The sequence below is a fragment of the Rhopalosiphum maidis genome, chromosome 1, assembly GCF_003676215.2.
Source record: "Rhopalosiphum maidis isolate BTI-1 chromosome 1, ASM367621v3, whole genome shotgun sequence".
Classification (NCBI taxonomy): Eukaryota; Metazoa; Arthropoda; class Insecta; order Hemiptera; family Aphididae; genus Rhopalosiphum; species Rhopalosiphum maidis.
The window spans coordinates 15,652,427-15,666,493 of record NC_040877.1 but is presented as its reverse complement, the minus strand read 5'-3'; the positions used below and the strand labels follow the sequence as shown (position 1 = coordinate 15,666,493).

The 14,067-nt window shown below is 27.9% G+C and overlaps 1 protein-coding gene and 1 long non-coding RNA gene across 2 annotated transcripts; one reads left to right on the top strand and one right to left on the bottom strand.

Moving 5' to 3' along the window:
* Positions 1 to 1,994: 1,994 nt before the first annotated feature.
* LOC113550131 lies at positions 1,995 to 2,589 on the bottom strand. The gene is made up of 3 exons (XR_003405000.1): positions 2,480 to 2,589; positions 2,309 to 2,396; positions 1,995 to 2,230 (listed from the first exon to the last, which is right to left on the bottom strand). It is a non-coding gene; the product is annotated as an uncharacterized LOC113550131 (long non-coding RNA).
* Positions 2,590 to 5,180: 2,591 nt separating this feature from the next.
* On the top strand, positions 5,181 to 13,875 carry LOC113559195 (cilia- and flagella-associated protein 58-like). Its single transcript, XM_026964854.1, has 16 exons — positions 5,181 to 5,234; positions 5,324 to 5,527; positions 5,607 to 5,752; positions 5,819 to 5,990; positions 6,068 to 6,244; positions 6,360 to 6,443; positions 6,542 to 6,803; positions 6,874 to 7,012; positions 7,078 to 7,273; positions 7,340 to 7,448; positions 7,517 to 7,695; positions 7,828 to 8,000; positions 11,164 to 11,326; positions 12,250 to 12,474; positions 12,545 to 12,655; positions 13,392 to 13,875. The coding sequence occupies exons 1-16, from the start codon at positions 5,181 to 5,183 to the stop codon at positions 13,497 to 13,499; spliced, it is 2,502 nt and encodes an 833-aa protein (XP_026820655.1). The 3' UTR covers positions 13,500 to 13,875.
* The last annotated feature ends 192 nt before the right edge of the window (positions 13,876 to 14,067 follow it).

Below are 14,067 nucleotides of genomic sequence, written 5' to 3'. Positions count from 1 at the left end.
GAGTTTTTCCGCGCGCACGTGTTCAAGACATGACACGCACTACCGCCGCCGCCGACTATACCGGCTAATCAAAAATATTATTGATCATTATTATTATTAGTGTTTTCGCTGCGTTCTCGCGAATGAATAATAATAATAATAACCGCTCGCACGATGCACGTTTAAACTGAATAATCATCTCATACCTAACTTGGAGATTTTTATCATGTCACGCGTGAAATGAAAACGTACATTTCGGGGGGGGGGGGAGAGAATCGTACGCATTTCACGTTGCACGATAAACAAAAACACACACACACACAGATAAACACGCATTAACATAAGTAAATATATAATAATAATAATAATATATTATAACCTCGGACGTGTGTATATTATGTGTCTTGACTCTTGAGTAAACCATGAGCGATGCGTATGATGAATGTATAAATTTACAAATATCATTATCAATCCGCACATTGTGCATATCATTATTATCACACACACACACACACACATATATATATACGTATATACGTTATATTTATGCCTACATGTCCGTCTCGCCGTCATTACCGTCGTCGAGTACGGTAGGCATAGTGATGCGCACAGTTTTCGTTTGTTTATATTTCAAGTGTATCGAAGATAACCGACCCCGCGTGTCGTTTTTTTATCGTACAAATATACCGAACAACTTACTATCATGTACACACACACAGACATGAAGCGATCGATACATCTGAAACGTCCGTTTCGTTTTGTTTCCGCCGCGGCCAAGAACGGACGATCTGATCGGACCCTTTTGAGCGTCGTGTTTATTAATTGTGCGTTTTTCCTTCGCCCGATGACGTTTATGTGTAGCGCAAAATATAATGCACGTCGTATTACGTATAACAGCAGAAGAGGGTAAATCCCGCGAATTCCGAATTTTTCCCGCCGGCTGTTTCTTATAATTAAATATTTTAAATATATTTATTTTGACTGTGCGGGCACGAGGAAAATTGCTTGTAGTTTTTAAAAATGTACGATTTCAATGGTTGCGCCAATAAGCGGGTGCCCTGGCTGGTGCACTGACGCAGTTCCGCGCATCTATGCTGGTACCCCTCGCTATTTATTATTTTACACAAATCATGTACCTGTACAGCAAACGGTCGATCGTGTTAGAATTTATTCTCAGACTACGCACAAAGTTTGTTTCTTAATAATCATACATACTTAATAATAAAAATAAACTATTTTATGGCAGTCGATCCTCAAAGGTGAAGTATATTTTTAGTAGATCGCGGCCAAAAAAAGTTTGGCCGCCCCTGCTATATAGTGTACCTCAAATTGTATACAAGTCATGATATAATATATGCAATGATTTTTATGGAAGAAATCGACAAATTTCATATTGCAAATATTTTATATTTTTATTTCAAATTTTACGTTTGAAACGTTATTTTTTTTTTTTTACCGTTAGTCGATTTTTTAAGACAATTTTTTTTTTTTAATGACTGACAGATCTACCGTTATCGCTTTATTATTTAATTACTACTACAGCGATTTTACGTATCACACATATATGATTTCAGTTCTCCACTACGTCAATTGGCCCTAATAATACGTTATTATAAACGGAGCTTTCGAAATTCGGCGTACGGTAAGATTCGCATATTATTATCACGCCTCCTCTTATAGTTAGGTCAAGTTGTATTCAAATATAACACCGAGTTTATTGCGTATACAAAACATACATGTGGCTTAAGTTTCGAATCGATAATAGGCTTCTAATATCATTAACGGTACCACGAGTGTCTTACGCAACAATGGCATGTTTTGTAAAGAGTTGTCTTTTTTTTAAACTCGAATGAACATAATTATTATGTTCGTTCGTATTTATGCAATTATCTCAATGTCAATGTTTTGAAAAAGTTTAATAATTATTTATATAGGTAATACGTAACTTTTACTATAGACATTAACATGTTAAATATTTTTCTGGTTTTCGTTTTCATCTTACCAGAGGGCTTGAGGCCACAAGCTCCAGTATCTACTAACTAATGTGTATACGGCGGCATGCCTGGCATGACAGTTTTCTTTTTTCAACGCAATTAGTAGCAGTTTTGCACAGATGGAGCGTTCGGGACCATTAGGTGATCAGCAGAATTTTCTGCTTACTTTCGCGGTGGACCAGAAGCATAACTGATTATCCTCGACGTCTGTAGAGAACTTCGCGACAATATGTACAGCGTGTTTTTAATCGCATTTCCTGCAAACACAAACACACAAAAATATGTTTAATAAAAATAATATTTATTTCGATTTTAAGTATACTACCACTACACACTTAAGACGCGTATTCTGTGTACATTACTTTCTAAAATGTTAACGCATGTTTTAAGGGCACCGTATTTGTGTTATGGATTTTCCGTGTCCTAGACAAATTAGGAACTCGTGAGGCGCATGTTTCGTATATGCATTTTTATAAGTTGATTAATGTATACAAATTTAGAGTTACTTTCTATTAAAATCAATTTATTTTCTGCGTGATCGATGTCTGTATCCTGCACATTATATAAATTATTGATCGTTTCAATTTTGAATTTGATTTTCATGATTTTCATTATGTAAATGCTAATAACGGTCACTGCCTGAAAATTTGGCAATCTGTCAAGTTTATTTATTTATATAATATAATTACATATTATTGAATAATTATGATAATATTGGAAATTCAAACGTGATTAATAAAATAATTATCATCTGTTCATTATATTATAAAACAATTAGCTATTAGTGTTTTAAATATTTGTTCAAAATTGTGTTATTTATCTTGATTTCATTAAAATGTACCATAAAATTACCAAAATTATTGGTAAAAAGTCTTGAACGAATATATTTTGATATCTTGCCACCAATTTATCTGAAATATACTTTCGTAAAATATAAATGATACTGTAAGATACATCTATTGACTATCATGTATATTATTATGACACGGGAACAAATTCAAGAACGATACACATTTTTGATACTTAGTATTTATCACATTGACTCGCTAACTGTTAAACGAAAAATGATATAAAATATGTTTATTTATAATGACAATAAAATCAAACAATGTGATTTATTTATTATTCTTAAAACAAAACAAAAAAAAATAGGAGTTTAATAGATATTGAAGTAATAATTTGTTAATCAATTATTATGATCTATTATAAATTATAAAAATTATAATTTAAACAATTATATAAAATAAACAATATGTTTATTAAAATACAAAAAATAAATTAATAATATACATACAGTACTATATTGGTGTATCTCTGTTTTAGTTTATCTTAGTTCACGAGAAAATCGACGTTGGTATACCTTACTTTATAAACTAATTCTACTAAAATAGGCTATCCGCTTGTGGTGGATTGTAAAATTCTAAATAGAACTTGCTACATTTCAGAACGTGATTCACTGTACTCACCAAACTTTTCTGATATCTCTAAACAAAATTTGAAATTTTCGTTAAAACCCGTCGAGACATTTTGAGTATATAAGCTACAAACACATTCATTTATATTTTATATTATATAGATTATATAAAGTTGCTTTTATTTATGTATACATATGACAACTATATATAATATTTATATATATAAAGGAAAAATATTTGATTTTCTTCGAAAATTATGGGTGAGTACTATTTATTCGTTATTATTTATTATCAATGTTTTTCTATCTAACACAAATCCTACTTGATTTGTGGTTTTTAAATTTCATGGTCCATGGTTATTTTTTCTAATCCTTTGAGTATGTTTTATTGCATTTTTAACTCATCTGAATACGTTTAATAATAATTAAAATAATCGAATTCATATCTTGTATATATTAAAAATAACCATTATCCTTATTTATGTATGACTATAATTAATAAGATATGAATTGTACTATATTTTTATATTTTATATTAAATTCAATTTTGAATTGATTGATTTATGCAATTAGAATCATTTATCTTTTCGAGGCGACCAACACCACCTACAATGCCGGCAGATCAATCGCGTGACGCGGCGACCACTTAATCCGTGATAATAATATAATATATTATATACATAATATTATGTTTTAAATATTTAGCCTAATTTAAATATTTTTTTTTCGACTTATAACGATAATACCAGTAAAAATATTATTCTTATCTAAGTCAATCTTAATTCTTAATTAATATTATTTTTCCTGATTATAGTCATATTATAATTTTCGAAATATTCAATTTAAACACGCGTGCATAATTAATTATTTAAAACATAATATTATGTTGATTTTTATTTTAAAATTTGAATATTTAACAATCGAGGAAAGATAAATTAAGTTTTATCAGTCTTGGCGGAAAAGCATATTAGGAAATACAGAAAAGTTTCTATTGGCGGAAGTAGAAACGCAATTACAAAATCTAGAATTACACTAAAGTTTCAAAAGCTGTACACGATATATTAAATATTTTATGTAATTTACCCCTTAAATATAATTAATATTAATTACTTATAACCAATAAAATTTCAAAAGTACATAACTAGATCGCTTTTAAATATATTTATGTATATATTGATTTTATATTTTTAAGTAATAATATAGTTCTGTTATAAAGTTTAAACATTCAATTTTTATCAATACTGAATTATATCAATTGCCCAATCAAGTCAGACGTAGTTTTATAATTGGTAATTTGAACTTGTATATTTTTCTTTAGTGCTTTTGGCGTATATATCTAATACTCGCATTTTAACTCGAGATAACACATTTTATAAGTAAACAACGTATTTGTATGGTGTTATGAAGAGTGTTTATTTGTCCTATTTTAAAATTTCTTTAATAAAAAAATCTTTTTCTTGAAAAATTAATAGATTTTTTATTGTCATTGAGCTCCTCCAGTCGTACTCAGCTTTATTGCAAATATTAATTCAATAAGTTATCTTATATATAATTTTATCTTCTACTACCGAGTACCAAATTTAAAAAAAATATTCATTACAAAAGTTTCGATGTTTAAAAATTATAACACAATATTTTCCATTTCAGCTTAATACTATTTAAAACTGAGGTAAAGAAGTAGACTCAAAACTTTTTAAAATATTCGATCAAGCCAACATAGCACGTAACCTTGACTACTTCGAAAAGTCTTGGAATAAGCTTTTTCCGCCGATATTGTAGCTCATTCGTAAGATATGTGTGCAATGAAAATCGACGATTCTAAGAAACCCGAATTAGAATATAAACATGTAAGTATAATTTATATTTTAATTAATTATTTTTTTTTTTTTTTAAATTCAACCTTAAAAAAATAACTATAATTTAATGTATATTTTAGGCTATTGAATTTGCTAAGGATCCGCCTCTCACAGAAGCGCTCACTCATCTGTGGGCGGTTATTCGGAAACTCGGCGAGGAATCTGTAAAATGTATAGAGGAGAAAAAATCGTTAACGCGCGTGATGGACAATTACAGGCAACTAATGCCAGAAATCAAACAGTCTATTTTATCGGAACAAAACACAGTGGAAAAACTAAAAGAAGTTAAAATTACATTTTTTTGCAATACACAAATTCTTGTGTAATTAGTTTATAATCATTAGACACTTTATATTTTTGTAGGAATTGAACTCTGCGCATCGTATGTTAGACGCTTCCAACCTCCGGGAACAAATAATTCAAGAGTCCAACGATAATTTATTAGCACAAATAAAGACCTTAAAAACTGAACTAGAGTCGAAAACTAAACAAATGGAAGAAGAAAGCTTGTAAGTTTGATTTGCGCGTGTTTTTCACGTAATAATAACGCATATTTATATTATGAATTCGTACAGATTTTCTTCTATGGGTCAAGGTGATACGAGTCAATTAGAGTTGACAAGAACAAAACGAGAACTGGCTAGAATAGATATAGAGAACAAACGTCTAAATAATCTTTGTGAATCATTGAAAAAAGAACTAGACAGTGCCGAATATAATGTCAGAGATCTCGAAGCCGATTTAGCTGTAAGTGGCCGTAAACAGTATAATATATCCGCGTTAATTGTGGTTCGCCATTAATTATTTTCTATATTATTTTTAAGGCTCAAAGTAACAATCTAGTGAAAGAAATAAAAACAAAGGAAAAATTAGAGGACCTCATAAAAACCAACCACGATCAATTGGAAAAAATAAAAACCGAACTTAGTATCACTAAGAACAATTTCAGAAAGGCAGAATCCAATATAGAAAAACTTAACGAGACATTAAAAGACTTAAAAGTAATCTAAAATAAAAAGTGATTTTCATTAATTATACATTAGGTATTAATTTCGTTTTTAGATTGCAAATAACAATTTAAACACAAAAAATACGTCGTTCGATAAACAAATAAAGAAATTAACTAGAGAATTAAAAATTAAAACTGAACTTAGGGCAGATAGCGTCAAAGAAATAAATATACTTCAAGATAAAATAAACGTATGTTAATATTGTCATTAATCTAATAATCCACGTTTAATAATTTCCTATAACTGTATACCTAATTTATACATTTTAACGTTTTCAATTAACATTAGTACCAAGAAAATGAATTATTAAGAGTTCAATCCGAACTAACACGTTTAATTGCTACTCATGAAACATCAGTCAGAAAGCGTCAAGAGGTCATGGAGGAGGTTGACAAAATTTCTAAGGAAAAAAAAAATTCTGAAAATAACGTAGCTACTTTGGAACGAAGTTTAATTACATCACAAGAAGATAATCTTAAACTGAAAAAAATGTTGGAATTAACGGAAAGAGAAAAAAAGTTACTAGAAAAAAATATGACTAAAGTTAATGGTAAATAACAAAGTATTCGATACAGATGTATTATTTTACTGTAACGATTTTTTTTTATATAAATATATAGAACAAATAACTGCATATATCGAAAAAATGAATATAAAGGAATCAGCATTTCGGGTTTTGGAACAAGAGTTTAGAAGCGCACAAAAATATATTGATAAATTAAACCAAGATATAATTACAATGAAAAATAATAAGGAAAAGTAATAATTTATATATTTTTAATATAAATATTATGTTAATTTTATAAAATACTCCTGCGAAACAGGTTACACCAAGAAATAATAACATTAAAACAAAAAATGTACGAAGACTCAGTGACAATGAATCACAAAGAAGTGGAAGTGCAAGAATTAAAAAAAGAAATAAGTAATTGGAGTGATAAATTTAAAGAACAAGATCATGACCTACACACTATAAAAACTGAAAGAAATCTGTTTTCTAAAAATCTTGCTGAAGCTAAGGTTTGTTTCATCATAATACTTTCTTAAATGACGCATTAATTTATTGTTAATTTGTTTCATCTTCAGGATGAAACAGACGAGATAAAAGATAAAATAAAAATGATTTCACAACAACTCGAACAACAAAAAGAATACGTCGCGTACAAAGAAATGCAATTGACGAAAAACGATACAGGTAAATCTACGGTGGCTCACAAGTACACTAAACTGTATTCACTAAATCCTTGATAACTTGTCACACAGTATTAAAACAAACTGAAAAGGAACTTCAAAAATGTCAACAAGAAATCGATGAGTACGAGACCCGAGTGGAAGAAATGTCAAATTTATTAAAGAAAAAAAATGAAGACGAAAAGTCAATGATAATGACATTGAAATTATTGCAGAAAAAAATAGAAAAACTTCAGAAACAAAATGATGAAGTGGGTAAAATTTTTTTTTCTTTTTTGGCTCAGATGATAGAAACTCACTGAAATTATAAATAAGCACATTGTTTTTGATGCATTAACTTTGATAATACATTTTCTCGTTGTTAAAGCTTAAATTTTACACAGGGAAACAAAGATAAAAACAAACTCATAAATCAAATGAATAAACGCAACGAGGAGCTATTAAAACAAAAAGATGCTAATGACATATTAAGAACGACATTAGGCAAGGGAGAAGTGGAATATAATAAAAGGATTGACGATATTAAATTGCTCAAATCGGAAGTAAAGAGTTTGAGGTAATTGTATTTATTATTCGATTGAATATATATTTAATTAGAACACATCAATGCTGCAATGCCGTGAATTAACGTTAAGCTTCATAACTGTTCAAAATGTCAAAATAAATTATACGGTTTTTAAATGTAATAGGTACATATAAAAGTTTCAATAAAAGTATATATGATAAAAGTGTGACATTATAAATGTTAACAAGACAAGTAAAATATTTAAGGTATTATAATATTAACACACACCATGAACCGCGTCCCCGTGAATATATTATAAATGAAGATTTTTTTTAGAATATATAATTTTTATCAAATTATCATAACGTTAAACTTATATAATTTTGATTATTACTTAAAATCAAATGTAAATAATCAAATACATATCTACTTATAGTACCTACCACATATAATTAGGTATATTGAAAAATCTAATATTATCATTTTTTTATAGAATTATTTATTATTTATCTAAATTGCATCGAAAACTATGGCCATTATGTTAAAAGTCTTATTTATACAGTTATATATTTATTATGTATGCTTAACTTAAATTAAACTGTTTGATTTTGTTTCTTTTGAAGTTGATGACGTTTATTTACTATAATATATCTGGTTATAGTGATTTTCCTAATTTTGTGTGTGTGCGGTATTTAATTTATTGATTGATTTTATTGTACATTATTTTAAGTTCAATCGTATTTATGATATTTAAATATTAAATACGTGACACAATAGTTGTCTATTAGAGATATAATATGAAAAAAAAGAATAAAAATGGATAAAAAATTAGATTAATTTTTGTACATATTATATAATATAGTTTACAAATAAGGCAATATAATTATACAAATGTAAAAATGGTTATAAAAAAAATTGATCGCACCACATCAATAAATTATTAAATATAAAATTAATTAATTTTATTAATAAGTACTGCCTACATTATACATTGTGTACTATACTATAATAATACTTTCAAACTAATGGCCCACGCAGCTACCGATAAATATAAATAAAAAATATATAAAAATATATAGTTATAATAATATTACTTTTCTTTAAAGTTTTAATAAAACGGATTATCTACCTAACCCTAAAATTCAATAACTGTTTAGTTGTTTTTAAACTTTCAGTTTCTATTTTCATTATTTACTTGGATTTATTTTTATAATTTATATAGCCCGTTATTTGCAATTTATTAACGAAGTATTAATTGATAAACGAATTATTAAAACAAAAAACTACAGGATAAAAAATATTTTTTCTCAGTTAAACGTATAAAAACATTGCAACTTCCATAATTATTATCGCAGCTGACAAGAACTGAATTTTAAAAAAAATATATACTAACATAGATTAGTTAAATTATTACTTAAATTAAACTGCTGTCTTGTGTTCTAATCGGTAATGGACCAATCGATTAATATATTTCTGTTTTTGATTGCATATTTCTTTTTAGAAAATAAACTTTTGAATAAATTCGATCAGAAACCTTACAAAAATATGAACTCGTTATAAAAACAATTTATTTTAGTATTATAAGTAAATAAAAAAAAATATTCAAACTACCAATTTCAGACTTTCACTGATTATGGGATTTTATACTAAGTATGAGAATAAGTACATAATATTATAATTTGTCAATAAATTCGTGGGCTTAATTTGCGATTAAAATCTTACTTAAGTGTCGAACGTGGTGAGCAATCACTGCGGTATGTTTTCTTCTCACACTTCTAGATTATAATATTATGATGTGGTGGAGCAGTTGATACATTATTATTATTATTATTTATATATATAATATAGTTCGTGATTTTGACATCAATCTATGTAGTCTCATCAATCAATTGAAAATTTAACAGAGATTTTCAACAGTTTTAAAAAGTACATTAAAAATAATCACAAAAATCAGTGAAAAAACAATTTTAGAAACATAATAACTCGTTTTTAACGAATTAAATATGTTTATTGTATATTATGCTCCGAATAATATATCAATTTTTAGCACGCCAAAGATTTTATTCAAAAAAATTTAAAACGATTGTTTTTTAGATTCTGAACGGAATGATGAATGTATTGATTTTACAATGATGTGGGTTTTTTTTTTTTATTATTTTTGTGTCTGTCATCACGTTTTGGAGTAGTAATAATGCTTCGATTTTTGACTTCAGCCCCTCTTTGAAAAGTAAAATTCATCTAGTTGGTATTTTGGGGGGTTAAAAGTAAAAATTTTCCAGTAGTTTTCAAAAGCGTCGGGAAAAACCCTGAAAAAATAACGGAAAAACGGGAATTTTCACGCATAACCACTTTTCGACAAAATTGGTTTTTTGATTTTACTGTAACTCAAAAACAAATCGTTGTAAATACTTAAAATTTTCACTAAATGTTTATATTATGATTATCTATTTACGATTAAATTTTAAAAATATTTTGACCTTCTTTAAGCTACATATAGATAATTAAAATTTTCGACTTTTTAATTTTATTTTTCTTAAAATGCCGATAAAAAAAATTTGGCTATCAAAAAAATTTTTAAAATTTAATACAAAGTTTTTTTGTATACATTGATACCTGTCATTGCATTCAAATTTAACACATCCATTATAGTGACCATTGACCTACCCTCCGTCTCTACTATACAGCAGAGCGATATCCACTTGCCCACTTTTTTTTTTACATTCTTAACTGATTAGTTATTAAAGTAATAAAACTGGATTTATTACTTCATAAAAATGAATGTCGTTGAAACTTCATATATAAAATTCTTATAGTTACCTATATAATAAGTACCTACTACATAATATTATTTTCCACAGGTACAGTGTTTTCATTGTAGGGCGTACAACAAAATTAATTACGCTAATAAGACACATTAATATAACACATTTAAACCCAAGTAATTTAATATATTATTACAGTATTACACTATAATGCGCTTAGTAGTAATAATAATAATATAATATAATATATACAGAACAACACCAAACATGATACTATATGTTAAATTATTTTATTAAATATTGATTAATTCCTGTACGCATAAACGAATAGTAAATACTATAATATATACACTATATAGTATATTATTATTATTCGCGGGTACACAGAAATGAACGTCTATACTCTACATACGTACGTACCTAAAATTGTTGTTGTGTCTATTGCTTTTTAGTGTTCAAAAAAACTTGTTGATGAAAAACCTATCGGAAATAAATGACATAAGAGGCGAAGTACTTAAATATGAGCAAAAACTGAACAGAGAACGTTTGAAATGTCGAGCTTTAGAAGACATGTTAATCAAACCTACAAACGTACACCGATGGAGAATATTAAAAGTAATATATTATAACGCGCCTGCAGTGGTGTTTTTTTAAATGATTGACGTGTGGACCGTCTCCTCAACCCGCCATTTCGATAGTCGGGATTTTTTTTTTTGAATTTTCTTCTTATAATATTATTGTGCCAATGATATAAAAATGTACAGAAAAGGTTTTAGTAGTAAAAAAAAAAATAAAAAAAATTACATTATACTATACGGGAGGTTAATTAACGCGCGGGGCGTGGAGGGTGAGCCATTCGTGTCTTGATACGGCGAATTAAAAAAAAAAAAAAAATGAACCACCACCACTACCGCCACCACTAGGTACCTACTACATTTACCCGCGGATAACGTAACCCTTATGGTGCGATACTTTTTTACACTTTGGAAACCTTATGGCGGAATGATATTGGACTACTGCAGTTAATTGTTATTAATTTATAAGTTAATTATTTTCATAACAATTCGATAACGAGAATAGACGTGTTGCGATTTGTGCGCAGCAAGCTCGCACGCGTGTTCCCTCGACAGAGGACGGCGGGATAAAGCGATATGTGAATTCGTATAGGTAATATAATAAGTGTTTATTTAACGTTATCGATTTATTGTAAATCCGTTTGTGACAATACCCCGTTACGTTATCAATAATAAAAATAAAAAAAAAAAAAAACCATAAACGGCTATACAATATTATATACCTACCCCGACATTACGATATTGCACTCGTCATAATGCCGTTGTGACCGGAGTGACAAAACGCCCGTGCCGGCAGTCCACTCTCGGAAAACGTATAATATTTGCAGCTGTTCAAAATAATTGTCATCTGTCATAAATAGTGTGCTGAGATCCCCGTGGCACCACGCCGCGCCGTATAATAATGTTAAATAATTTCAGTTTTGACAATACACATTAATATTGTGCACTGTTATTATCGCCCAGAACACTGATCCGCCGGCTTACGAGATGATTGCCAAAGTGAAAATCCTTCAAAAACGGTTACTCGAACAATGCACCAGGGTATTCGACAAGGATTTGCAAGTCCAAGAGCTGCAGACTAGGTATGAAAAACTAAAAGATGAATTCATTAAGCTACCAGGCAGAGATGTCTTCAAAGAAATGAACGATATCAAAAGAACTCTATTAAAAAAAGACGACAAAATGAGGGTAAAATCGGTTGAAGTGATGTGGTTCAATTATGGTTTAATTAATTTTTACATTAAACAAATGTATTTAGAGCTTATCCGGCGAATTAATTATCAGTCAACAGACAACAAAAGAATGCATGTTTGAATTGGAGAGAACAAAAAAAGACTTAAACGAATTTAAAAATAAATATTACGAACTGGTAATAATTTTTAATTCATTATTTATTTAAAAACAATATGTATTGTGGCTTAAATTTCAATCTGTGTTTTTTTTTTTTTTTTTTGGCACCTTTGTAGAAAAAATTTCATTCATGAAAACATGACAGTTATAATATGTAAATTTAAACGTAAATCAAGCAAATATCAGTGAAGTTAGTAAAATAGTAGATCTCTTTTTACTATTAATTTTTTTATCACAGGAAATCAATTATTTTCATAAATAAATATTTTTTTATTTAACCAATGGAAAAAAGTTAATATTTTTGATTTTCAAACAAAAGCCTATGTGGGTGTTTTATTGATAAAATTATAGTTAAAAAAAGTATTTATTAATAAATTGTAATTTAATGTTGATCTACCGGTCAAAATTCAGTCATTATAAACTATTTTATATCGTAAAGTATTTAATAAGATAGCAATCCACTTGGCTTTTCTCGTATAAATAAATAAATAATATGAAGTATAAAATAAGTTTACCTATCACGAGCAAATTTCATCAATTTTCATGTTGATAGATTTCAAAATATAAAATAACAGATATTATTATTTGATGAATAATAAAATATCTCTTGAATTATACATCACGTTTATATTTATGAAGTTTTCTTTAAAAAATAACGTCAAATTTATACTTTTATATAGACACTACAGTGTATGATATAAACGTTTTTCTATACAAGTAATATTATATACATACTGTTTTCGCTAATGTTTCAGAAACGAATTGTGACGAAAATCAAACTTAAAAACCGAACCTCTACAGTATTAACCAAACCAGATTCAATTCCTATAAGTTGTAGCCAACTCTTAGATATGACAATATGATTAGTACTTTTTATTTATATATTTCAGTTTTTTTTTTTCAATAATATTATAAGTTTTTTTTTTAATTAAAAAATTAGTAAATTTGAGTATGTTATAGACTTTGTAAACTTGTAGTATTTTCCTCAACACTTCGCTTCTGCCAAAATAATACAAGAAATTAACTAGAATATTTTGATTAAATTCAAAAACAAAATGACGAATTAAAAGGAAGAAAAGTCTTAATTTTACTAAAACTCTAGAATTATAATACCAGGAAATATTTTTTCTTAAACATTTCTTATTATATTACACAGTCTAAATTAGATTCACAAGTTTAAGTTAAGTACAATGGAGAGATATGATTGGTGACTTGTTGAAGAGGCCATCCATCAACGGAACTTCGGGCATTAGGAAGTTGAATTTTTATTCAATTAACATTCATAGCATCAGTTGTGATTTGGACGCCTTTGCGGGTCACATAAAATATTATTGAACGGCATTGATAATTCGATAACTATATGTGACTAAAAAACTCTGTGAACTATACGTTTTGTAAGACTATGAGTTTTAATCTTTAAGCAATTAAAAA

Coding starts and splice junctions, on each gene's coding strand:
- LOC113559195 (XM_026964854.1), top strand. CDS start 5,181: ATGTGTGCAATGAAAATCGACGATTCTAAGAAACCCGAATTAGAATAT. Junction 5,991..6,067: donor ATCTCGAAGCCGATTTAGCT/GTAAGTGGCCGT, acceptor ATTATTTTTAAG/GCTCAAAGTAACAATCTAGT. Junction 6,804..6,873: donor AAATATGACTAAAGTTAATG/GTAAATAACAAA, acceptor ATAAATATATAG/AACAAATAACTGCATATATC.